The sequence below is a fragment of the Cyprinus carpio genome, chromosome A8, assembly GCF_018340385.1.
Source record: "Cyprinus carpio isolate SPL01 chromosome A8, ASM1834038v1, whole genome shotgun sequence".
Classification (NCBI taxonomy): domain Eukaryota; kingdom Metazoa; phylum Chordata; class Actinopteri; order Cypriniformes; family Cyprinidae; genus Cyprinus; species Cyprinus carpio.
The window spans coordinates 26,690,104-26,715,301 of record NC_056579.1 but is presented as its reverse complement, the minus strand read 5'-3'; the positions used below and the strand labels follow the sequence as shown (position 1 = coordinate 26,715,301).

The 25,198-nt window shown below is 42.9% G+C and overlaps 2 protein-coding genes across 2 annotated transcripts in view; one reads left to right on the top strand and one right to left on the bottom strand.

Annotated features, from left to right (window-relative positions):
* Nucleotides 1-3,235: 3,235 nt before the first annotated feature.
* Nucleotides 3,236-8,171, top strand: LOC109111814 (rhodopsin-like). Its single transcript, XM_019124803.2, has 5 exons — nucleotides 3,236-5,125; nucleotides 5,839-6,007; nucleotides 6,139-6,304; nucleotides 6,700-6,939; nucleotides 7,554-8,171. Exons 1-5 carry the CDS (start codon nucleotides 4,765-4,767, stop codon nucleotides 7,680-7,682), a joined length of 1,065 nt encoding a protein of 354 aa, XP_018980348.2. The 5' UTR covers nucleotides 3,236-4,764; the 3' UTR covers nucleotides 7,683-8,171.
* A 287-nt stretch (nucleotides 8,172-8,458) lies between these two features.
* LOC109111810 (plexin-D1-like) overlaps nucleotides 8,459-25,198 on the bottom strand; it is a 77,951-nt gene continuing 61,211 nt past the window's right edge. The window contains 18 exon segments of the mRNA XM_042762986.1: nucleotides 8,459-9,001; nucleotides 11,170-11,244; nucleotides 11,682-11,822; nucleotides 12,599-12,746; nucleotides 13,158-13,321; nucleotides 13,952-14,056; nucleotides 14,366-14,400; nucleotides 14,503-14,566; nucleotides 14,872-14,975; nucleotides 15,549-15,705; nucleotides 15,792-15,894; nucleotides 15,896-15,923; nucleotides 16,045-16,247; nucleotides 17,194-17,324; nucleotides 18,394-18,498; nucleotides 19,655-19,767; nucleotides 21,376-21,483; nucleotides 21,841-21,958. Coding sequence (XP_042618920.1) covers nucleotides 8,885-9,001; nucleotides 11,170-11,244; nucleotides 11,682-11,822; nucleotides 12,599-12,746; nucleotides 13,158-13,321; nucleotides 13,952-14,056; nucleotides 14,366-14,400; nucleotides 14,503-14,566; nucleotides 14,872-14,975; nucleotides 15,549-15,705; nucleotides 15,792-15,894; nucleotides 15,896-15,923; nucleotides 16,045-16,247; nucleotides 17,194-17,324; nucleotides 18,394-18,498; nucleotides 19,655-19,767; nucleotides 21,376-21,483; nucleotides 21,841-21,958 — 2,019 coding nt within the window. The 3' untranslated portion in view covers nucleotides 8,459-8,884.

The window sequence follows — 25,198 nt, the reverse complement described above, 5'->3', positions numbered from 1 at the left end:
AAACTTGTATCTGAACTGTAAATTATGCTTTTTACAGTAATTTTACAGTTTAATATGGTACTATAGACATTGCCCAGCCCTGCTCATATCGTATCAATTTTATTTGTGTAGGTCTTAAAAAGGTCTTAAATTGAAGCTTAAAACTCCTGCAGAAACCCTGTGATTGCTTCATGTAGAATGTGTGAGTGGTTTTTGCCTGTAAAGCTCAGGTGCTGCATGAGAACATCAGCACATCACGGCTGGCGAGATGCTAGAAACACTGACAAAAACATTTTGACTGATGTGAACCGTAAGCACCAGAAAGACCACAGAAATAAAGTGTGTGTGTGTACCTACTTAGCCTTATTCTGGGGACAAATTTGTCAAAAGAAAAGAGCTAAACCTGACAAAACCTCCACATTTATAAATTTATAAACTATTACATTTCCATTAGTAGTAGCAGTGATTATTTTAAATCAGAATATAAATATATATATATTTTTTTTAATCAAGGGAAGAATTTTTTTTTTTTTTATAAAGTCAAGTCATTTTTATTTATATAGTGCTTTAAACAAAAAAGATTGCATCAAAGCAGCTGAACAACATTAATTAGGAAAGCAGCAGTGTCAATCAATAATGCAAAAATGACAGTTAAAGGCAGTTCATCATTGAAATTCAGTTGGATGTCATCATGCAAGCTTAGTTCACAGTTTAAATAGTATCTTTGCAATAATTTGCAATCAAGTCAACGATATCGCTGTAAATGAAGTATCCCCAACTAAGCAAGCCAGAGGCAACAGCGGCAAGGAACCAAAACTCCATCAGTGACAGGGATGGAGAAAGAAAAAACCTTGGGAGAAAACCAGGCTCAGTCGGGGGGGGCCAGTTCTCCTCTGACCAGACGAAACCAGCAGTTCAATTCCAGGCTGCAGCAGAAGTAAGATTGTGCAGAAGAATCATCTGTTTCCTGTGGTCTTGTCCCGGTGGTCGTCTGAGACAAGGTCTTTACAGGGGATCTGTCTCTGGGCGGCTCTAGTCCTGGTCTCCGCTGTCTTTCAGGGGCTGTAGAGGGTCCTTTCTAGGTGCTGAATCCACCATCTGGGCTGGATACAGACTGGATAACCCGGTTGACTGCAGTGACCCTTTGACTTGGATTTAAACAGACTGGATCTGTTGGCTACGGTGGACCTCGGAATAAGAAAGAAACAGACTAATATTAGCGTAGATACCATTCTTCTAACGATGTAGCAAGTACATCGGGTGTTATGGGAAGCGGTTCCCCGGTTCCGGTTTACCTAATTAATGCAGCCTAAAAATCCTTTAACGGATTTGGGATATTAGAAGTGTATTAGTGTGTTATGTGTAAGCCAGGTTAAAGAGATGGGTCTTTAATCGAGATTTAAACTGCAAGAGTGTGTCTGCCTCCCGAACAATGTTAGGTAGGTTATTCCAGAGTTCGGCGCTAAATAGGAAAAAGGATCTGCCGCCCGCCGCAGACAGTTGACTTTGATATTCTAGGTATTATCAAATTGCCAGAGTTTTGAGAACGCAGCGGACGCGGAGGACTATATATGTACAACAAGAGCTCGTTCAAAAATACTGAGGTGCTAAACCATTCAGGGCTTTATAAGTAATAAGCAAGATTTTAAAATCTATACGATGTTTGATAGGGAGCCAGTGCAGTGTTGACAGGACCGGGCTAATATGATCATACTTCCTGGTTCTAGTAAGAACTCTAGCTGCTGCATTTTGGACTAACTGGAGTTTGTTTACTAAGCGTGCAGAACAACCACCCAATAGAGCATTACAATAGTCTGACCTTGAGGTCATAAACGCATGGATTAACATGACTGCATTTGACATTGAGAGCAAAGGTCATAATTTAGATATATTTTTGAGATGGAAAAATGCAGTTTTACAAATGTTAGAAACATGGATTTCTAAGGAAAGATTGCTATCAAATAACACACCTAGGTTCCTAACTGATGACGAAGAATTGACAGAGCAGCCATCAAGGCTTAGACAGCGTTTCTAGGTCATTACATGCATAGCTTTTAGGTCCTATAATTAACACCTCTGTTTTTTTCAGAATTTAGCAGCAAGAAATTACTCGTCATCCAGTTTTTAATATCGACTATGCATTCTGTTAGTTTTTCAAATTGGTATGTTTCGCCGGGCCACGTAGAAATATAGAGCTGAGTATCATCAGCATAACAGTGAAAGCTAACATCGTGTTTCCTGATGATATCTCTCAAGGGTAACATGTAAAGCGTGAAGAGTAACGGCCCTAGTACTGAGCCTTGAGGTACTCCATACTGCACTTGTGAACAATATGATAACCTCTTTATTCACTGCTACGAATTGATGGCGGTCATATACGTACGATTTAATCCATGCTAATGCACTTCCATTAATGCCAACAAAGTGTTCTAGTCTATGCAAAAGAATGTTGTGGTCAATAGTGTCGAACGCATCACTAAGATCCAGTAACACTAATAGAGAGATACAACCACGATCAGATGATAAGAGCAGGTCATTTGTAACTCTAAGGAGAGCAGTCTCAGTACTATGATACGGTCTAAATCCTGACTGGAAATCCTCACAGATGCCATTGAGGAATATAATTGTGAGGATACTATCTTTTCTAGTATCTTGGAAAGAAAAGGGAGATTCAAGATCGGTCTATAATTAACTAGTTCTTTGGGGTCAAGTTGTGGTTTTTTGATGAGAGGCTTAATAACAGCCAGTGTGAAGGTTTTGGGGACATACCCTAAATAACAATGAGGAATGAATAATCAGAAGAGGATCTATGACTTCTGGAAGCACCTCTTTCAGGAGCTTAGATGGAATAGGGTCTGGTTCTAACATACATGTTGTTGGTTTAGATGATTTAACAAGTTTATACAATTCTTCCTCTCCTATAGTAGAGAATGAGTGGAACTGTTCCTCAGGGGATCTATAGCGCACTGTCTGATGTGATACTGTAGCTGACGGCTGCATGGTTACAGTTTTATCTCTAATAGTATCGATTTTAGAAGTAAAGTAGTTAATAAAGTCATTACTGCTGTGATGTTGGGAAATGTCAACACTTGTTGATGCTTTATTTTTCATTAATTTAGCCACTGTATTGAATAAATACCTGGGGTTATGTTTGTTTTCTTCTAAAAGAGACGAAAAAGAAAAGTAATCAGATCTAGCAGTTTTTTAATGCTTTTCTGTAGGATAGGTTACTTTCCTTCCAAGCAATACGAAATACCTCTAGTTTTGTTTTCCTCCAGCTGCGCTCCATTTTCCGGGCTGCTCTCTTTAGGGTGCGAGTGTGCTCATTACACCACGGTGTCAGACTGTTTTCCTTAACCTTCCTTAAGCGATGGAAATCATAAAGAAATGTTGCTGATTTTTCTTTAAGCCAGTTTTATCTCATTTTCTTGTCATGTTCACAGAATCTGATCCAATCAACATTTTGTGTTTGACGTCATGAGCTCAAAGTCTCCACATACAGTAATGACCATCACTCTCAATACCAGTTTCTCATTTTCATAATCCCATCATCCATCCTGTAAGGTGGTTCAACCCAAGTGTCTGGACGAATGGCTAGTCCATCTCACAGACATTCAGATTCAAATGCCTTTATCGGCAATACAAAAAAAAGAATAAAAATAACATTGTAAACACGTTGGTAACATTAAATTACAGACATACATTTACACACATATAATGATAAGAATGAGAAGGAAAAGGCCCAAAAACACACAGTGACGTGTCGTCTGCATGTTATTGTGCTGTTGGTGGTTTCAGTCTCTAATTCACTGCATGTCTCTGCAGCACTCAGACAATGTGCCCATGATCAGTGTCTTCATTTATTATTTTTAAAAGTCGGAAATCATACTAGTTTTTACAAATAAGTGAACTATATGAGTATGTTTTGTATAATTTCACTAATAGTGTCTGAGGAAATATTATTGCCATGTCCCCATTAAATATTTCAGAAATTCTTGTTTGTAATGTTTTCTTTGGAATATTGTTTGATTACAGAATCACTTTATAGTTGTTGTTGTTGTTGTTGTTTTTCTGTCCTCAATGTCATTTTCCATCATGTTAGTCTTGAATAATGTCAGTTTAACTAACAAGAGCCAGTTTCCTCCATGGGAATCATCAGTGGGAAAGCAACAGCAGAAACATGAGCAGGTATTAGCAGTGTTTGACGGTTAGTAAATGAACTCTAAGTCCCACCCCGCTTGTGTCCCTGCAGCATTATTTCAGCAGCACTCATTGTTTTTGTCATTGTGTAAGTAATCGTGTGTTATAAAGTTGAAGCGTGTGTGGTTGAGCTTCATCAGAGCAGCTTTCTGAGGTCTAGTAGTGGATAAAGACCCATGGAACAACAAAGACCACAAACACACAGATGGATTTCAAATGTTGGCAAACAAAACACAGACCCAATAAAACCCAACGACTGCGCTTGTGGTTTTTGTTGGAGTTTGTGAATTGGCCCTTATAGAGAGACACATCATTTATTTAAAGTTATGGGTCTGTTGCTGTTGTCTTGCGGCCGTTTAACCTTGTGGATTATTAGGCCTCTCTGACCCCAATCTGCCTGTAACTCCTTTCCTCCAAATTGCAGCACCTCGCTGTAATCTCTCATCTGCACTTAATCTGAGCACATGGGGGGCATATAAGAGAGGCGCTCGCGTCCCGCAGAGCAGATCCCGCTTTCTACTGAAGAGAAGGTTCACTCTCATCTATCGGCTTTCTCCTCTGTGACCCTGGACCAGTGAACCAAACATGAATGGAACGGAAGGTCCGAACTTCTACGTGCCCATGTCCAACAAGACGGGTTTGGTGCGGAGCCCGTTTGAGGAGCCGCAGTACTACCTGGCAGAGCCGTGGAAGTACTCGCTCCTGGCGGCGTACATGCTCTTCCTCATCATCACTTCATTCCCCGTCAACTCCCTCACGCTCTACGTCACCGTGCAGCACAAGAAGCTGCGCACGCCGCTCAACTACATCCTGCTCAATCTGGCCGTGGCCGACCTGTTCATGGTGGTGGGCGGCTTCACCGTCACCCTCTACACCGCCCTGCACGGCTACTTCGTCCTGGGGGTCAGCGGCTGCAACATCGAAGGCTTCTTCGCCACGCTGGGAGGTGAGTACTTCATCTCTGCAGACAAACGCTGCTCATCAGAAGCACAGTGTGATGTCAATTTGGCTGATTCTCACAAATACGGTATATGTCAGGATCACATTTCACTAATACAATTCGAGCCTATCTTGTTACATTGTCTTTTTTGTGCAAATCTTAATGTTTTATCTTTTTTTTTTGTAATTCTCACTACTCATAGCTATAATAGATGTTTTAATGTATTACAATTAAGCGTGCAGTAATACAGATTTAAAGTAAGATTTTTTTAGTTAGATTGCTTAAAATGTTTAATATGTGTATATATAGTGTGATAATATTATCAAGACCATCGACCACATTTCACTCTCAAGTCTCATTATACTATAATGCAAAAACTAATTATACATCTAGGTAGTAATTGCTGTACTGTCTTTAACATATGCTGATTTTAAAATCAATGTGACCGCCAGTTTACGAGGACGCCTGTAGACTTCTTCGTCTGAGGGAGACCTAAACAGGCAATGAGACGCAGTGTCCAGGGAACCATGGCTACATGCATCACCTGAGTGTGACATATATCAGTTTAGAGTAGTTCTGCATTCTGACTGCAGCAGGTGTATTACCACAACAAAACACTGAAACCAGAACCATTCAGGATTCTGAAATAAACAATCCTCTCTATGAGGAGACTGTACGTTCGGAGCTGAAGTGATCGACGGCTTCTCTGTGTTTGTCAGGTGAGATCGCACTGTGGTCTCTGGTGGTTTTGGCTGTCGAGCGTTATATCGTGGTGTGTAAGCCAATGACAACGTTTCGTTTCGGAGAGAAGCACGCCATCGTGGGAGTGGGCTTCACCTGGGTCATGGCCCTCACCTGCTGCGTGCCGCCCCTGCTGGGCTGGTCCAGGTACTGCATCACAGTCTTCAGCAAAACACAGAGCTTTATCCATTCGTCAGTGAAATGTGAAGCTGGGACAGTGAGCTAACGAGCATACTGATGTCCTGACTGGAGGTCTGGGGTCATGTGACTGTGTGCAGGTATATTCCAGAGGGAATGCAGTGCTCCTGTGGAATAGATTACTACACTCCCAAACCTGAGATCAACAACACCTCGTTCGTCATCTACATGTTCATCCTGCACTTCTCCATCCCTCTGCTCATCATCTTCTTCTGCTACAGTCGCCTTCTCTGCACTGTCCGTGCGGTAAGACACACACACACACACACACACACACACAAGCCTGTATGTCTTTCTTCTGTAGAAATCAGAAGATATTGTGAAGAATGTTGGTAGCCATAAAGTTTTGGTTGTATGGACAAAAAATGCATAATTTTCCATTTTAAATGAACGATTCATATGTAACAAACAAGCAGAGACTTAGAGTGCTTTTTTAAAGCAGTTGCTACACAAAGGACGTCTACTTCCTGATGTGAGGTTAATAGTTGACCTCTATTGGTGCCGTGCAGTGACAAGCAGGTGTTTCACATCATAACCATATCGTTTATTGTCGACACAGCTGTACCACTGAACCAATCAGCATCCAGGACCACAAACACCACATAGATCATTCTTTTCTGTCATTTGTTTTCTGTCGTCAGGCCGCTGCTCAGCAGCAGGAGTCAGAGACGACCCAGAGGGCTGAACGGGAAGTGACACGTATGGTGGTTGTCATGGTGATCTCGTTCTTAGTGTGCTGGGTGCCGTATGCCAGCGTGGCCTGGTACATCTTTGGTAATCAGGGGGCGGAGTTTGGTCCTATAGTCATGACGATACCTGCTTTCTTTGCTAAGAGTGCAGCACTTTACAACCCTGTCATCTACATCATACTCAACAGACAGGTGAGACCGTTCTAAATCATGTACTACATACTAAGTATACTACTACAATATTACGTAAATGTAAAAACAGTTCTAAAGAAAGACATGGCAGAACTATTCAAGCAACACACAGAAGTGCTCTTTCATTGATTCCTGAATGAATCAGTGTTTTTGAATAAATATGTTGAGTGAATAATTCAACGACTCACTCATACAGGAAGTCACATGACTGTATATCACCATGAAATACTGCTCAGATCATCCAATTCGAGGAGCTGTATTAACTATCAGGGGGAAGTCATGGCCTAATGGTTAGAGAGTTTGACTCCTAACCCTAAGGTTGTGGTTTGAGTCTCGGGCCGCCAATACCACGACTGAGGTGTCCTTGAGCAAGAAACCCAAACCCCAACCCCTCCGCCCCAACCCATCAGCCAATACACCAATAAAACAAAAAATTCCAAATCCGTAACCTCAATATTCAACAATGTAGTTTTAATTAACAGAGTAGCTACAACAGGCAGCTGAAATCTGCTGAATATATAAAAAAGCATCGAGCTCTGCCCACGTTAACCACTTCATGAGTGTCTCGTGAAAGTTTGTTTGCCATAACCCTGGATGTGTTTACATTGGTCCAGTTCAGGAACTGCATGCTCACTACGGTCTGCTGTGGAAAGAACCCGTTTGGTGAGGAGGAGACCAGCATGATGGCCTCCAGTAAGACTCAGTCCTCGGTGGTCTCGTCCAGTCAGGTGGCTCCCGCATGACCAACACAAAATATGTCTCCGAATCATCCAGTCTGCAGCTACATCTACTACTTTACTTATTTCTGCCCTTGAATCTTACACGTTTTGTAAAAACTGGCCAATCAGATCTCTATAATACTGCAGCATGTGATTGTGTAAAATACTTGTAATGTGTTTAGTAACTTGATCTCAACAGCTGTTCCACTAGTTCTGCCTGATTATCCAGCAGTTAGATGAGTATTTAGTTATGATCAGATATGATTTTTTTAAGTCCTGTTCTGATTTTGACCTATATGACGTTTGTTTATAAAGTTTGATGTTGACGATGTGAGACTGAGTGCTGGAGCCAGAAGAGACCTCAGGAGATTCACCACACACCCAGCGAAACAGTTCTCTGAATGTTTAGATGTAAATGTCGTCTGTGGAAGAATTATGATTGAATATGTTAATGTGTAAAGACATGCATTTGCCTGCAGATTACAAAATATACAGGCAAAGTAGGAATAAAAGTTCATGTAAAACCAAAAATGTTTACTAAAAGACATGACCAAGAAAACTGGGAATGTTACACAATGTTTTAGTAAAGTTTGTCTTTATTGATAAAATGTCCCTCTTTCTCCCAATTTTTTTTTAAACATTTCCAGCAGAATATCTACAAAAAATTATGCACACGCTTTGGTTTGGACCAATTCAAGACCCAAGCCCTTCAAATAATAATAATTAATACAAATGCAACAGTCTCGTTCAAGCCTATTATATGTTTATCATAGTAACTTGTAGTCCAAGGCATCGTGGAATTAAAATGAACTGCCGTTGAACAGCGCAGGCACAAATATCCCATCAGAGAAACATAACTCACATAACACTTTGAAATCATCATTCAGCTATAAATATTTCTATGGCGAAGGTCTCGTATAATCCAGTGCATAAGTGGCTCTCCCCGAGTGTGGGGTCAGTGCGTCACATGACCGCAGGGCCTCAGGACCCTGGAGTCCACAATTAATTGAACAAACTCCTAGTTCAAAGTCAATAGTTGAACACTATAGCAATAGAAAATCAACAAACTCATTGTAGCAAGAACAAGCGGTGAAACATGGGCGTTTCCCCCTCACTTCTCACTGGATTATCCACATCGGTTCAGTAAATGTGGGACAGTTTTGATCAGATATGGACATCAGAGCTTCATGTCTTTTGAGGCAGCGGTCAGGGGAACGAATGTGGACTCAGGCCTCACTGCTGCACTCATAGATGTTGTCTTCCACCAGCGCAATGACCTGCTCAAACTTGTGCTGCAGCTGAGTGCGTCGAGCCGTCGGGCTCGAGTCCAGCGCGCTCACCACCTGAGACACACACACACACACACACACACACATACATATACAGTTTAAGTTATCAGTTAGATGTTTCTATCCATTTATTTGCTTTAAAATACAGCAGCTAAAACATTCAGAACTGCAGTGCTGTAGTACTCGAGTACAGACTCAAGTCCGAGACCATGTTTTCCATGATTGGTTGAGACAAACAGAAGTCAAACGCTTTCAGCTTGCTGTAATCAGTGCACATTGTATATAGGAAACAGTTTCATTTCATGGGCAGGCTAAGTCATGTAGCAAGCTGAGTTTGTGTGTGGTTACTGTAGCAGGCTGAGTTTGGGGCGTGGCATCTGTAGAATGTTGAGTCGTGGGTGTGGCTACTGTAGAATGATGAGTTTGGGGCGTGGCTACTGTAGAATGTTGAGTCGTGGGTGTGGCTACTGTAGAATGTTGAGTCGTGGGTGTGGCTACTGTAGCAATCACTGTAGCAGACTGGGTTTGGGGCGTGGCTACTGTAGAATGTTGAGTTTGGGGTGTGGCTACTGTAGCATACTGGGTTTGGGGCGTGGCATCTGTAGAATGTTGAGTCGTGGGTGTGGCTACTGTAGCAGACTGGGATTGGGGCATGGCTACTGTAGAATGTTGAGTTTGGGGTGTGGCTACTGTAGCAGACTGGGTTTGGGGCGTGGCTTCTGTCGAAACGTTGTGAGTTTAGGGTGTGGGCTACTGTAGAAGGCTGGGTTTGGGGCGTGGGCTTCTGTAGAATTTTGCGTTTGGGGCGCTGGCATCTGTAGAATGTTGAGTAGTGGGGTGTGGCTACTGTAGAAGATGAGTTTGGGTTACTGTAGGTTGAGTAGTGGGGTGTGGCTACTGTAGAATGATGAGTTTGGGGCGTGGCTCTGCTAGAATGTTGAGTAGTGGGTTGGCTACTGTAGCAGGCTGGGTTTGCCAATGTAGCTTCTGTAGAATTTTGAGTTTGGGGCGTGGCAACTGTAGCAGGCTGGGTTTGGGGTGTGGCTTCTGTCGAACGTTGAGTTTAGGGTGTGGCTACTGTAGAAGGCTGGGTTTGGGGTGTGGCTTCTGTCGAATTGAGTTTAGGGTGGAGGAGCTACTGTACAAGGCTGGGTTTGGGGTGGTAAGCTTCTGTAGAACATGAGTTTGGGGCGTGGCCAAAAGTGAGTTAGTGGGTTTCTGTGGCTAATGTAGCAGGCTGGGTTTGGGCGTTTTTTCTGTTAGAGAGTCCATTTGGGGCGTGGCTACTGTAGCAGGATTTGGGGTGTGGCTTCTGTAGAATGTTGAGTTTGGGGCGTGGCTACTGTAGAATGTTGAATAGTGGGAGTGTGTAGAAGCAAGAATTTTGGGGTGTGGCTTCTGTCGACCGTTGAGTTTAGGGTGTGGCTACTGTAGAAGGCTGGGTTTGGGGTGTGGCTTCTGTAGAATGTTGCGTTTGGGGCGTGGCTTCTGTAGAATGTTGAGTTTGGGGCTAGCCAACTTCAAAAATTGAGTTTGGGGTGTAACTGCTGTAGTAGACTGAGTTTAGTTATTCAATCGAGAAGCTGCTGTAGTAGACTGAGTTTGGGGATTCAATCGAGATGACAAACTTGGAGAGGTTCTTTTCAACAAGCAAGCCAAACTGAAGCTTAATCCACATGTTAGCTTTTTACTGTCAAGCTCCACATAAAATAGATATTTTAAGGATAAGAGTAAACACAAAAGTGTGATGGGCCAAAGGTTGTTGCATCTGTTGCAGATTATTTTTTATAATATTAATGGGCTTTTTATGCAAAAGGGGGGTAAATGAAAAAAAAAAAAAAAGAGGGGAGCAGATTCAGCAAAAGACCTTGAGATGGGAGTCAAACTCTGGAATCAAAGTTTGAAATGAGAACATGCAGTGCTATCTGCATGTTAAAAAAGCAGTTCTCTGACCGACAAGAAAGAGAGAGAGAATCCAAACACAAGCCAGCTCCTTCAAGCATGTGTAGTGCACTGCACATTCATAATAATCAGCATTGTTTAGCAAACCCCCATGCAATTGAACTTTCATGTCAAATGAGCCCTATTCAGAGCACAGCTGTCAGCAGAAATGAGCTCAATCAAGGCTCAGGAATGGACTCCTGCTGCCGGCACGCTCACACACGTTCAGGACCGTTACACCACTGCAGGTGTGAAGACAGACAGTAGGAGGAATGACTCACTTGATTGCGATATTTCTTGGCATACTTGTAGACTTCCATTAAGGCCAGGTTAGTGTTGAACTCATTCCTGTATCTCTGCAGCAAAAACCATTCAGAAATTCTTTTTAAGTACACAAACGTATATATTTCATATGTACTTGATATTTCTGTATTCTGGCATATGTCAAATGTACAATGCAGGTGATTAGAATGAATTATTATTAACATACACAGCTGCTCTAAGTATATCCAATCTTGCATACAGTATACTCACGTAAAGTGATATGCAAATCTCAACTGCATGATTGTTTATATATCATCTCATAATGTAACTATATAATCATCCAGCGCAAATCTGCTAAATGTGACTATAAGGCATGAAGATATTAAGATATAATAAACTTTAACATCATGATTTTCTGTAAAACTACTATGAAAGCATGTGTATTGTGAAATGAACTGGTCTCTGTTTCACAGCTCAGATGCCCGTGTAGAAACGAGGCAGCATGATCAGAAGTGTGCAGTCGGCTCACCCGTGACTCCTCGGCCAGGTGAGCGTTCATTTCCTGCTCGCTCAGCGGCGCCATCTCCTGAATCTGCTTGTAGTAACACTGTACTCTCTTCTTATACTCCGGGATCTCTTTGGCATACAGCAGCTTATTGGTGGGAGAATCCTGTAATAAAGAAGCAATGGATCAGATGCAGAATGTGTATGACGCTGTATCATTTACTCCACTGATCTCCTGTACTGACAAGTGTTTTGATTGTGATCATAGAGATTATAATGTGTCATTGATAATCAAGACTCTTTTCAAATCAGTCAGGGTTTTATTCAGTCAGATGTATGCTAACTATCAGCAAACATATGCAAATCAAACCTGCTACAATATCCTTTTTTTTTTTTGGTTCAGACTATATTAATTCTTGACAAATGAACACTGGTTTGAACTGATGACTGGTTGAGCTGAAAATAAATGTGACTTGTACTCTAAGTTTCTCATCTCTACTTCCCTTGCTCTGTGAAATTTTGCATGTGATATCCAGTCATTCAAGAGCGAATGCCAACAATCATCCTCAAAGTTGGTCACATGATTTTGCAGCGCTGGCCACCAGCAGCCTGCTTGGTTTGAAAGTGACTTCTGTGTGAGCTGTGCTTCATACATGACAATAGACAATGGACCTATTTTTGCTCGCAAAGGTGACTACACCTTCAGGTATCAATGGCAGACCACTGCAGCATGAGAGAATCTGACCGCAATGGTCATTCCCTCACTCCCTCAAAAACACTCATTTAAAGAGTTCACTTGACTTTTGTCTTTTGATGTCGTATGAAGAGATGCTCCTGTGATGAAAGCTGCCATTTCCATATATGGACAGAAACATGTTTATATTCTTTCAGCCGTATAGACACACAGTATTGGTTATGAAGTGTGTGTGTGTGTGTTCTTACTTTGCCCAGCTGCAGGTCAGAGAGAGAGCAGGCGTCAATGAAAGCCTGAGCGATGACAGACAGACACGCGTCCATGTGATCCGTCTTATCGATATCAAACACAAACTGAGGGTTCTTCAGGATATTGACCCAGAAGCGCAGGGGCAAACTGCAGAGAGAGACACGCAGAGAACATCACAGTCCTGTCCCAGATGTCAGTCCTGTCCAGTGCACTGCTCGTGCTATTATTAGCTAGTGCTCGTATCATTCTCACTGTATCTCACACACGTTTCTTTTCTCAGTGTGGTCAGTCAACAGCAGACCCATTAGACTTCTGTAATGTGCTGTAGGGACTTGTTTCGTCCACAGGGAACTGAATGGAAGGTAAAAAGTGCCTCTACATGACAAGTGTTTGGAGGTGAGGGCTTGAACATCAAGTGACCTTAGTGATTAGTAATTAATTAAAATAATAGCAATTAACTAGCAGTGGCAGAGCAAGTTATTACATTTCCATGAGACATGAAGCGATGGACTGTGCAGAATGACAGCAGGAAGTTTCAAACAGCTCATGGTTCTGTACCTGTTGGTCTTCCAGATGTGTAACGTGTCGGGGTCGGTTATGCCGCGCTTGTCCGCCTGTTCTTCTAGAAAGTCAAAGAAGTATTTGACAGCTAGCGGTGGTTTCTCTGGAGGAATGCTGAGGATGGCTTGAAACAGATCGTCCAGGAACTTCTGCAGGGTTCCCTGTGCATGACAAACACATTCACACCGTTATTACTGCTCATATTTCACCTCAAGCATGATCAATCATTATTCGTTTTTATGACCTTTCCCCAACATCTCCTGTCCCTTTAAAACATACAGTATGTTGACGATGTCATAATCATGTGGTCACGACCTCTGAAGGACCCTGGCCGGATTGAGCAAACGGTGGGTCCAGTGGGTGATTGTGTTATACCCTGCTACATCTGGACAGACGAGGGACTTGCACAAGAATCTATTTGTAGATGTTGGTCAGCTCTCCTCCGCACTAAATGAACCCCGCCTCTTCTACACAGAACCCTATATTTCACCTCCATTATCTGTGTCTTATTGTTATATTCTGGAAGCTTCTGTCTGCCATGTACTTGGCAATAAAGCTCATTCTGAGTGGAGGATATGGTTTCATTGAGTGGTATGTGTGGACTGGAGAGGAGGCTCTGGATTGTGCTTCTCCCATTTCACAGTCCTCTGTTCTCATGACCCGAGTCTCTGGGAGGTCAGTGGGCTATTCTGCACTGACGCTTATTGCTGTTGCTCTGGAATCTTGTGACTCTTTGTATATCCACAGACAGGAGAGCACCTCGCATCTGACGGCGTTGAGTTGAGCGTTACCTTGGTGGAGAGCAGGCGTGTCAGGTAGATCTCAGGTAACACTTTCTTCCTGTGACTGTGTCTGTGGGACCTCCTGCTCTCTGTCAGCTCATCATGTGGCAGCACCTGAGGACGAACCACAGCATCAAGCTATTAAATCAGTTATTACCAAAGTCAGCTCTCTAACGGCGACAGACAACAATGCTCAGATTCAGAGAGAAGTGTGCGGAAAGTGAGCGTGAAACCAGATCAGTCAAGATACACACACATCAGTCAGCAGCCCTTCCCATCAGCATCAAAGCTCATGCATGTCTTTGACAAACAGTCTTTGTCTAGAGAGAGTGTTTGAGCAGCCTCTTGATCATTGGTGTGTCACAGATGATGAGCGAACACATGTGAGAACTCTAGTGTGTGAGAGACGTCCAGCACACTCACCAGATGGACATACTTCTCTGTGTCCAGATCTTTAGCTGTGAATCAACAGAAAGAAGGTCATGGAAAAGACTTAAGGAGCACCGAGAGCTTGTGGATATTTGAGTTTTGTGTGTATGTACGGTAAGTGTGATCGTCACCTCGGCCCAGTGTGTTCTCTCGGTTGTCCTTCATGCTCATGGCCAGTGACGCTCCATCTGGGATCTGCAAGAGACAGGTCAGAGGTCATTAGGGTGAAGAGCTTCACTCTGGGTCACATCACCAGCATTTGATGGTGGGGCACGATATGGGCCTGAAAGAGTTGGTCCATGGGTTCCATGTTGGCTCTGTCTGAATTAACCAGTTTTTACATGTTCTGCTCTAATTTGGGGAAAAATCTGCTGAATTCAGTGTAACAACTGACTCTGACAGCCATGGCAGCTGAAAATTGGATTCAAATTAGACAATAAACAAACAGAGGAGGAGTAAATCTTACATTTTTGTGACTGATGGGTTTTCCCCACACTCACCTGATAGTGGAAGACGGTGTTGAGCTTTTTTCTGCCGTCCTCCATGACAGACGTGTCGTCCAGATCCTGCAGGATTCTGCTGCTGCGGCCCTCTGGGAACCACTCTGAGCGGGACAGACCAATCACAGTGAAGCACCACTCGCCTAATAATCACTACTACAGTCTGAATCACATTCTTCATTTATTCAGAAAACCGCAGACAGAGTTTCCTTCCTGGCTTTTAATGCTTTCTCAATTAGGAAAGCTAATTATAAAATATTAAGTATTATAGTTATAATAATTATTAAAGTGAAAGGGAGTATTGAGTGTTTATTCTCTCATGTCAGTTGTGTTGTGTTATTGACAGCGTATCAGATGCAAGGTCCGTTAGGATGCATTTAAGCTGGACGAGACTGGTCCCATCTATGAGTGGTCAAATTCAGGTTTTGGTTTTCTCAACATCTCATGAGCATTCAGAGCTCACACACTTGCTCTGTGTGAAAGGAGCCACATTTAAATGAAATTTAAACTAATATCTTACCCTGTTCTGATTCGTCTGATGCAATGGTTAAGGAGTCTGTCTGCTCTAAACACCTCTATTTCACCATTCATCATAACAGCGTAAAAGCACAGCACATGAAGAATGACTCCGCTACTGTGAGTGTGTCTGGAGTGAGTCCAGCGTGAGTGATATTTACCCAGATCAACATCCTCTTCTCGAGGCCACTGTGAGAAGGGCAGGTTCTTGTAAAAGGCCTCTAGTATTTTGTCCTTCACTTGACCGATGGTGTCCGTGTTCATCACACGCACGCTCACCGAGTCCATACCGAAGCCCTGGAAGGACACGTGGATGTTCTGGAAGGCAGACGGAGGGCATGAGAGGTCAAACAGTGTGATTTCACAGGTGCAAAGACTGCTCAGTCGTGTGTGTTGGAGCTCACCTGCGGTTTGGTTTCGACGTTTTCTCGCAGGAGCCACTCCTCGTTGAGCGTGTAGCGCGCCTTCCCCGTGATGGCGTCGGTTGAGCCCTTGTTGATCTGCTGACAACAGCAGGAAGAACGGTTCGCCGACCGCCCCCCGACCGTCCCATAAAAACGGCCAGATAAACAGCACCGCTTACGAGCGCGCTCTTACAGTCGATGAAGTGAAGCCAGCAGCTCCAGCTAAATCACACAGTCTAGTGTACTTGGGCACAAACCTTAAGGTAGCTGTACATGCAGATGGACATCCAGTTGGTGACCATCTTCTCCACCACCGACTCGGTCCGCCGGAGCATCAGTTTGGGGTTTTTGGAGGCTGAAGCGTCGATCAAATCCACTAGCAAATCCTTCATGATGCTGGTGTAGTACTCCAGTTTACCATGGAGGGCAATAGTGAGCAGAGAGGCCAGATTGCACCTAAACATCAATGAAAGAATGCGTGCGCATCATGAGACACATCACCAGACACACGACAACACGGCCGTCAAAGAAACAGAGAAAGCGCTGATCAAATGCAGGGTGTAACTCTTGTCTCAAACTGACCAGATACAAAAGTCATAGATCACAACATGAGCTCCAACATTTCTCACTGAATTCAGCCAGCACCACATAATCTGAGCCTGGTTTCCCAATAGCGACTGATAGTATTGTAGCTGTTCACAGCATTTTCTAAGAGCAATATTTGACATTTTTAGTGTGATTCCCCTTACCAAAAAGTAGTATACTTCAAGTTTATTTTATTAAGTATACTTAAGTAAAGTTAAAGTATATTTAGACTTTTTGTAAGTATAAGTCAAGTATACTTAAATGGCATTTTAAGTATATTTCTGAGGAGTACATAAAGCCCATTTCTGAGAAGTACATAAAAAGTAAACTAAAAGCATACTTTCCTATTTTTAGTTTAAAAGAAGTATACTAATAGCACACTTGAATAAACTTCTTTTTCGTAAGGGTCCTGATGTTGCACATACATGACTGCATAAGGACGTGCTTTAAGTGCTACTCACGAGATGTCAAGTGCTGAGCTGTAACCATGTAGAGTGTCAGCTGTTACTGTAACTTTATTCAGTTTGCACTTTATAAACACCTATAATTTATTTTGCTATGAAACGTCTACAGTGCTTTTGGGGAGCTCTGTGCATTCATCTGCAAGCTCTGCACTTGTACTGTAGGTTTCTCTGGAAGTGATAAACGTTCTTGATGTTGCGTTCTAAGTTCTTCAGATGTGTGCATTGGTTTCTGGGTTCGAGACCATGAGAATAAACAGTAGTCTGTAGAGCGGCTGTGCTGTCAGACTGTGGCTGGAGCGCTGGGCTGGGCTCGGATCCTGTTCTTGTTCTTGTTTGTGTTTCTCTGTACTCACCTGTCTCTTACGGCAAAGTCTTTCTGCTGCTCCAGAGCGTGAACAAAGGTGACCAGGAAGTGTTTGTTGTTGAGAAGAGTGGAAAACAGCGTGATTCCCTCGTCCAGGTTGGGCCGCATTCTATTAGACGACTAACGTAGAGAGAAGAGACACATAATACAGTATAAAACATTCATTTTCAAACTACTAAAGGCTACGTGTGTATGCATGCAGTGGGTGTTGGACATGTTCACACACTACATGATGCCCTTATGCACTCTTTCTAGAATAATGTTTGGCATAAGTCATTAGGTGATTTTTGACAAATAAATTCTTCCTCTTAAAAAACACCCTGTTGTTCAATACTGAAGTTTCACAATTGCACATGAGAATCACAACAATAATTTCCCAACTGTGCAAAACAATTCTTCAAACATTTTGAAACTGATAGTGACCCATTAAAATAAGCTCAGCCAAAATCTCAGGAAAAAAATTAGACTAATAAAAGAAAGCTGCTGACAGGAAACCAGAGCTTCCTCAGAAGACGGCGTATTGCGAAAAATACTCCATCAGTGTTAAAGGGACAGTTCATCCAAAAAGTATAATTCTGTCACAAATTACTCACCCTCATGTCGTTCCATACCCGTAAGACCTTCGTTCATCACAAGAGTATCAGGACGCATGCGTGTGCGCTCCTCAGGCTGCAGCACACGCGTGTTCTACATCAGAACACCGGCTCCTGCGTCAGCATCATCACACGCATGCGTCCTGATACTCTCATGAACGTCAACGCCAAGAGAAGACATGAATAAAGTGTATATTCTTGTTTTCTTTGCACACAAATGTATTCTCGTAGCTTCATAATATTACGGTTGATCCATTGATGTCACATGGACTATTTTAATGATGTCTTTACTGCCTTTCTGGGCCTTGAGCGTTTCAGTTCTCTTGCTGTCTTTGCAGGGTCAGAAAGCTCTCAGATTTTATCAAAATATCTTAATTTGTGTTCAGAAGATGAACAAAGGTCTCACGGGTTTGGAATGACAGGAGGCTTAGTAATTAATTACAGAATTATCATTTTTGGGTGAACTACCCCTTTAAAGATGAATCTCCTGAATCTGTGCAAACACACACAACCTACATGAACCATGGTATAATGAGCCGACAGGACAACATTCGGGAGTGTTTCTGGACATTGACTGTAGTATGTGTGCATCTCACCTGCCAGTCCTGCAGCAGAGGATGTGTTTCAGACAGAGCTCGCGGGCCGAGAGGATTGTTCTCATACACCGGCTGGACCAGACGCCTCTCGTAGTCAGAGCACATCTGCACAAACACCCACACACATCAACAGAAACAATGATGTCAACCATGTTCAGTTTCCTTAACATCAGTGGAGCAGAATCAGAATCAAGTCTCTTATGATTCCCATCCCCTGTCAGGCAGAGCAGGACTGCAGTGTGTTTCAGCTCTCAGTAAAACTCTATTAGCAGCAAACACACACAGAATTCCCCTAAACGCTGTCTATTGTGTCAGTGCGCTGGAGGGAGTATTCGGGAGTTTCTTGTCTTTGTGCCCAGTATTGTGCAGACACTAAGACTGGAAAATTGCAACATTTGCGGTTTTCACTGGAGAATAAAAATAGGGCATAAGAGTCCTGTATCTGCCCTGGCTGGAGACGTTTAACTCTTTAATAAACTACAAATCATTCGTACGATGGACAAATCCTCCAATCAAGTGTCTCAAATAAAAACAAGACCACTTACACATCTAGGAATATCACACCAAGTGTCCTGTTTAGACAAATGATGCTAGAGGTTCCTCACAACTAGCTTTAGTTTTTCTAGGCATTTTTCCCCAGTTGCTCTGACAGTGATCTTCAGTATGACTGAAGGATTTCAGCAGATGTATGAAGTGTAGAGAATCACATGAATGACCGGCATCATCCACCAGCATCTGATGGAAAGCGGCATGATATCGATTCCGTTATATCTGTTGTATCATAATTATAATAATTCTCTGATGTTTTGCTTGAAAAAGTGTGCTTGTGCTTCTTTCTTTTAAATAAACATCACCTGGTTTGATATGCAATGCAAAGGGATTCATTCATTTAAATGGGACTTAAGGCTGATTTATACTTCTGTGTCGGACATACGCCGTAGGCTGTGTGTCAGTTTTCATTTATACTTCTGCGTCGTTTTGGAGAGGTGCACGTCAGGTTAAGTCATAGCCTGCACGTACTACACAACCTACAGCGTAGCTACGGCGTAGTTTCGACGCAGAAGTATAAATCAGCCTTTACAGTTCAGAGTAACACCAGACATCGACTCTTGAGATAATACTGACAAACATCTCTGAGGATCTATTTAAGCACATCACACCAAACCGAGTCAACTCTGTCTGATCTGTAAGTTCAGTGTTGCTCATGTTTCCATCACTGAGCTGTAATTCATGTTCATGTGTGTAGTGTGTGTGATCAAACCTTGGGGAAGAAGGTGCGTGTGACGAACTGCTTGTACTCCAGGAAGGGGATTCCCTGTGTGCGGCTCAGCTCTTTAGTCAGATCCGTCATATCAGTCTGCAGCTCCGCAAAACCTGACACACACAAACACACGGCTCCCCAGATCACTAACACAACACATCCGAGTATGCAGAAAAAGATGTGTCTTTTGTTTCATGCTTGAACTGTTTTCCCCGTCATGCATTCTTACAGTGATCGAGTTTTTGTGTGCTTCAGCTTTCTCAAAGATTCACTGTGACATTATTATGATTCACAGTGTTAAGATGAAGAGGTTGGTTTTTAAATGGCTTTGGACACACACACACACACACACACACACACATTCTTGCATATGTGGTTTACGGGGACTCTCTATAGGTGTAATGGTAATTCTACTGTGTTACTCTAAGCCTACCCCTCACACAAAACTACAACCATTTTTTTACTTTCTAAAGACACAGTTTAGTATGTTTTTTTAAGCCGTTTGGGTTACTGGGACACAGGAAGGGTAAACCTCATAGACCATGTTTACATTGTAGTACTCATTTCATTATACACATTTGTATAATCTCATACTCATAAACCATACACACACACACACATTACAGTCTATGTGAAGCAGTGGTTTGTGGTGAAAAGTCACAAGCTGATTCTGGAACTAGCGCTGTGTGTGTGTGTGTGTGTGTGTGTGTGTGTGTGTGTGTGTGTGAGCTTGAATCAGAAGCGCTGCTCTTTTGTCTCCAGTCTTCAGGACACGAGTGGAGCTGGTGTCAGATCAGTGCTGTGGGGAAAGTGCTGCTGGGATAACAGGAAGTGAGACATCCTCTTATTGTTTCAACACAGGATGTTTGTGTATATTTATGGATTCAATTACCATGGAAACCAAGGATAGAACAGGAGGAAAAGAGAAGCATGATGGTGAGATGTTGCAATCCAGAAAGCTCAGCTCCTCCGAGTCACTTACACAACCAAACACTCTGAACTACAAGAAACAACACACACACTAACAACCCGAACCATGTGTGTTTCCTGCTTGACCTGAACATGCTGTTCACCGCACACTCACAAGATCACATTTCTGAACTGTGAACTGACTGTACAAACATATGTTCAGATTAAAGTGTTCACAAGGCAGAGTGTAATATCCAGAAATGAACAGTTTATTTAAAACTGCAAATCCTGCCATCAGTTACTCATGTCACGTCATGACAAACCCGCGTGACTTTCTTTCCTCAAAAGAAAAAACATAAACATAAACGTCTAAAGATGTAAAGACTTCACAAAGTCAAGCGTCACTGGTTCTCACGTGTCATGTGACTGATCGTGCCGGGTCTGCACCCAAACCCCCAACTGCTCCCCGGGGGGCCACAGCAGCACAAATTCTGAATATGGGTCACCATACTCGGCCACATGTCACTTCACTTATATATAACACTGATTTATGACACACTCCGAGTGTTAGATCATTTCCTGCTGTCAGACTCAGACCTGAACATAAACACACACTCATCACATGATCTTTAGGTGCTCTGCTGGGATTACAGCTACTAAAACTAACAGTCCATCACTGCAGAGAGTGTGTTTGTGTGTGTGTGTGTGAGAGTGTGTGTGTGTGAGAGAGAGTGTGTGTGTGTGAGAGAGAGAGAGAGAGAGAGAGAGAGAGAGTGTGTGTGTGTGTGTGTGTATGAGTGTGTGTGTGTTACCTTTGCGTATCTCATCACGGATCTGGGACTCCATCTCCTCCATCTGTAACAGAGTCTTCTGCCAATACCTCTCTGCCCTGCGGCTCTTAGTGCAATAAACCACCAGCGCTGAACACACACACACACACACACACACACACACACACACACACACAAGGAGTTATTCATGCTGGAAACACACACATACAACAACTTACAAACAGTCCCAGAGCCCACTAGTAGAAATGCTCTCTTCTGTATTAAAAACCAGTGCAAAGTACATTAGAATCATAATCATCAGAGTGAGACGCTGAACTGATCTGGACGTGGATTTCAGAGTGTCTCAGTGTGTCTCTCTAAAGCTGATGACCAAGATCTCCAGCAGGATCTGAGACGATCTGAAGGCCATCCAGAACATGCATCTGTACGGCTTTGTAACATCACACATCTGCTGTTGGATGAGTGTGTGTATGAAGAGAGACGTACCCACAGTGCACAGCAGCAGCAGCACACAGCACACCACGATGGAGACGACGATGGCCAGCTCACTGCCTCCACCCATCTGCACCATCGCTATCACCTTACGGAAATGACCCACACACACCTGAAACACACCGGCTGGAAGATCAGACTCGAGCACAAACGAAGCTCAAATACACACAGAGCACATGGTGTCAGAGGAATGTCACATCATCCCGGAATATCTGTGTGAATATCTATTGTTCTATTTATTCTATTCTATTCTATTCTATTCTATTCTATTCTATTCTGTTCTGTTCTGTTCTGCTCTCCTCTTCTGTCTCTGCAGAGGTTTGTTCACAGTTGGCCAGCGCTGATATTGTGTTTGAGTCTTTCTGAACTCTGTCATCATCTGTGCTTCTCACATTTTAAACCGAATGCTGCTCATCACTTGTATTTCAAGTGATCAAAACACTCATCCAGTATCCAATAACCAACTGAAATGATTTTGAAATAAAAGCAAAACGGTGATGTAGAAAGAACAATTGTGGTGGAAAAGAAGATTTTCAGCAAATCAATGATAGTTAGGTCTATTCCTCACATATAAATCTGTCCAACAGCTTCAGATCATTTTAATCAACAGTCTTGGGCTGCTTTTATGATGCTCTGTCCAGAGATCCTTTACGTTATTTTATTATGTGTTCCACAGATGAGAGTGATTCATATAGACATTGTAACGAGTGGAAATAAGTGTGGCCCCTTTAAGAGCTGCGCGCTCCCTGTAAAACGGTATGCGCTCTGTATGATAATGTATACAACCGCGACTCGAATCCCCCATGTATGCGGGCAATTTCTGTTTGGAAATCATTTTGTTTTAATCTTGTTTGTTTTGTTTTGTTAACGCTGTGGACGGTGGAACATGGGACGGACAATTGCCTGAGTTCGACTGGAGAAATAAAAACGCGAGTCCTTGTTAAATGTCAATCGCCTCCGTGAGTCTGTCTGGCCTAATAACTTTGTGAGCTATCCATATTTTCCCCTCTTCCCCTCCTGACACAACGCGTTACAAGTGGCGCCCGAACATTTTATCTCTGGCCTTGGATCTTAAGCAAGGTTTTACACGTTTGCTGAGGCGGTTTGTGAAGGACGCCGCCGAAATGTTTTGATCCTCCAGGCGGACATGTGGGAGTTTACACGAGGCTAATTTCACTGCGCATAGAGTGAACCGCCCGAGTTGCCTGACGACGCTGTAGCGGACATTTTGTGTTGCTGACGCAGAGGATATTTGTTCACATTCAGGTCGATTTAAGTTGTCATAGATGCAATCTTCGTGAATCTGATGTGTGCACGTAGGATTTAGGTTCGTTGAGGTAATCGGAAATTCAACTGTTAGTGAACTTTGACTGTTTCAGGGATTCAGGCCTGATTGCTACGTTCATTTGTGTTCATTTGCTGGAACTGAATGTTGAACTGGTTGAATTGAACTTGAGGAATTTTTTATTTTATTTTTTTTGCACTGGATTTTTTCCTGAACTTCTACTAGGCTATATTTTGATTTGTCGTTGGGTAATAACTACTCGACGCTCGCACTGTTGCCACAAAAAAAAAAAAAAAAAAAACAACCGACATAAGGAAACAATTAATGGACTTTGTGATTGTGGTTTGGTGATATTGAACTTGTCACTGGTATTGTAAAAGAAAAAAAAAAGAAAAAAAAAATATTGTACAAATGCCGATTTTATTGTTATATGGTTAACTTTTTTTTTTTTTTTTTTTTTTTTCAAAGGTTATCCAATTGTTTATTCCATTTGTTTTGCTTGATTATACAGTAAATTAGTGCAAGTGGAATTGTTTGTTAAATGATATTGTGCCAATTCATTGTTTTGAATTTCATATTGACAAACTGATTTTGATACAATGGCCAGACGTGTTGATGATGAGATTGATTTATTTGACCGATCTGCATGCTTTGAGTGTCCTCCCAGACGGAGAGTGCCGGAGTCGGGCGAGCGCCTGGAGATACAGGTTGAGTCGTTGAAAGAGAAAGTTGAAATGCTGCGGAGGTGCCTGAGAGAGTCTCTTGATCTACAAAGAGGTATTATTGACCGTTGCACAGAAAACTTTCAAGTACCTGCTTCATGCCAATTGCCTTCCCAGGTCAGGCCTGTTGCTTCGTCCACTCCACATGCTCAAGCATCAACTGATCAAATAAAGGGGGCTCGGTCCTTTGGAGTGGAAATGAATGCCAGAACCCAAAGTGCGCTTGGACTGGCTCAAAGTTCACTTGATTTGAATAATGCAACCAGAACTTTGGCCTCCGTCTTGCATCAATCGAGACTGGAACCCCCAGTGTTTGGAAATGATGGAAAAATTCAACCTGATGACTGGCTTATTCTTGTGGATGCCTATAGAACTTCTTTGGGTGTCAGCGATGCACAGATTTTGCTTGAATTGCCACGTTTCTTAGCTAAAGAGCCCAGGAAGTGGTTTTACGGTACTGAGTTCACATGTCACATCCTGGAAACAGTTCTGCACCCTGTTCAAGACTGTGTTTCTTCTCCAGCGGATAACCAAGAGCGTGTCTGGAGAGGTATTCTTGACCGTGTACAAGCTCAAGGAGAACCATTTCCAACGTTTGTTGCACACTTGTTATCTGAATTCAAGAAACTAAAGTCTCCACCACCAGAACAAGAGCATATTGATCTTATCTGCAAGCATGCGCTTGAGCGATACAGAGTTGCGTTGTATGGCGCACAAATTACTTCAGTCATCGACCTCTTGATGTGTGCCCACGAGCTGCACTCTGCTCTCGGCCCTGACAGCTGTGATGAACCAGTATTGCAGAAAAGTAAACCCAGATGAAAGACTTATTGTTTCAAATGTTCTGCGCCTGGTTTTACCTCGAGAAAACTGCCCGAACTGTAACTTTGCCCAACAGACTGTGCCTTTTCCAGCTGCTGACAAACAGACAAGTCCAGTTTCGAATGAGCCACGGGACCCTGAGGAGGATACTAAAGCACTGCCATACGAAGACAGGGAGGAGCAAAAGCTCAATTCTGTTCGGCAGAAGGTAAACTTCAGAGGGGGGAGGACGTTTCACTGAGGCAATCCTCCCTCCAGAAGATAAATGCGCCTCACCCTAGTCTTAAGTCCTCACCTGAGCCGCTTGTCCTTGGACATGTGGAGGACCGTGCTTCTCCTTCATTTTGGAATACACCATTTATTGTTAAGGTCAATTTCTGTCATAAGGCCAACGACGCAGCGCTGGACACCGGTGCCTCACTTTCAGCAGTTCGTACAAATATGATTTTGGATGTCTTGCGACATTCTCAGAAGGTTCAACCTTGGATTTTTCCCCCAATTCAGCTTGCCAACAGTGCTGCTT

Excerpts from the sequence above, each read along its gene's own strand:
- LOC109111814 (XM_019124803.2), top strand. The coding sequence starts at position 4,765 with ATGAATGGAACGGAAGGTCCGAACTTCTACGTGCCCATGTCCAACAAG. Across the intron at positions 6,008-6,138 it reads CCCCTGCTGGGCTGGTCCAG|GTATATTCCAGAGGGAATGC; the intron begins GTACTGCATCAC and ends GACTGTGTGCAG. Across the intron at positions 6,305-6,699 it reads TTCTCTGCACTGTCCGTGCG|GCCGCTGCTCAGCAGCAGGA; the intron begins GTAAGACACACA and ends TTCTGTCGTCAG.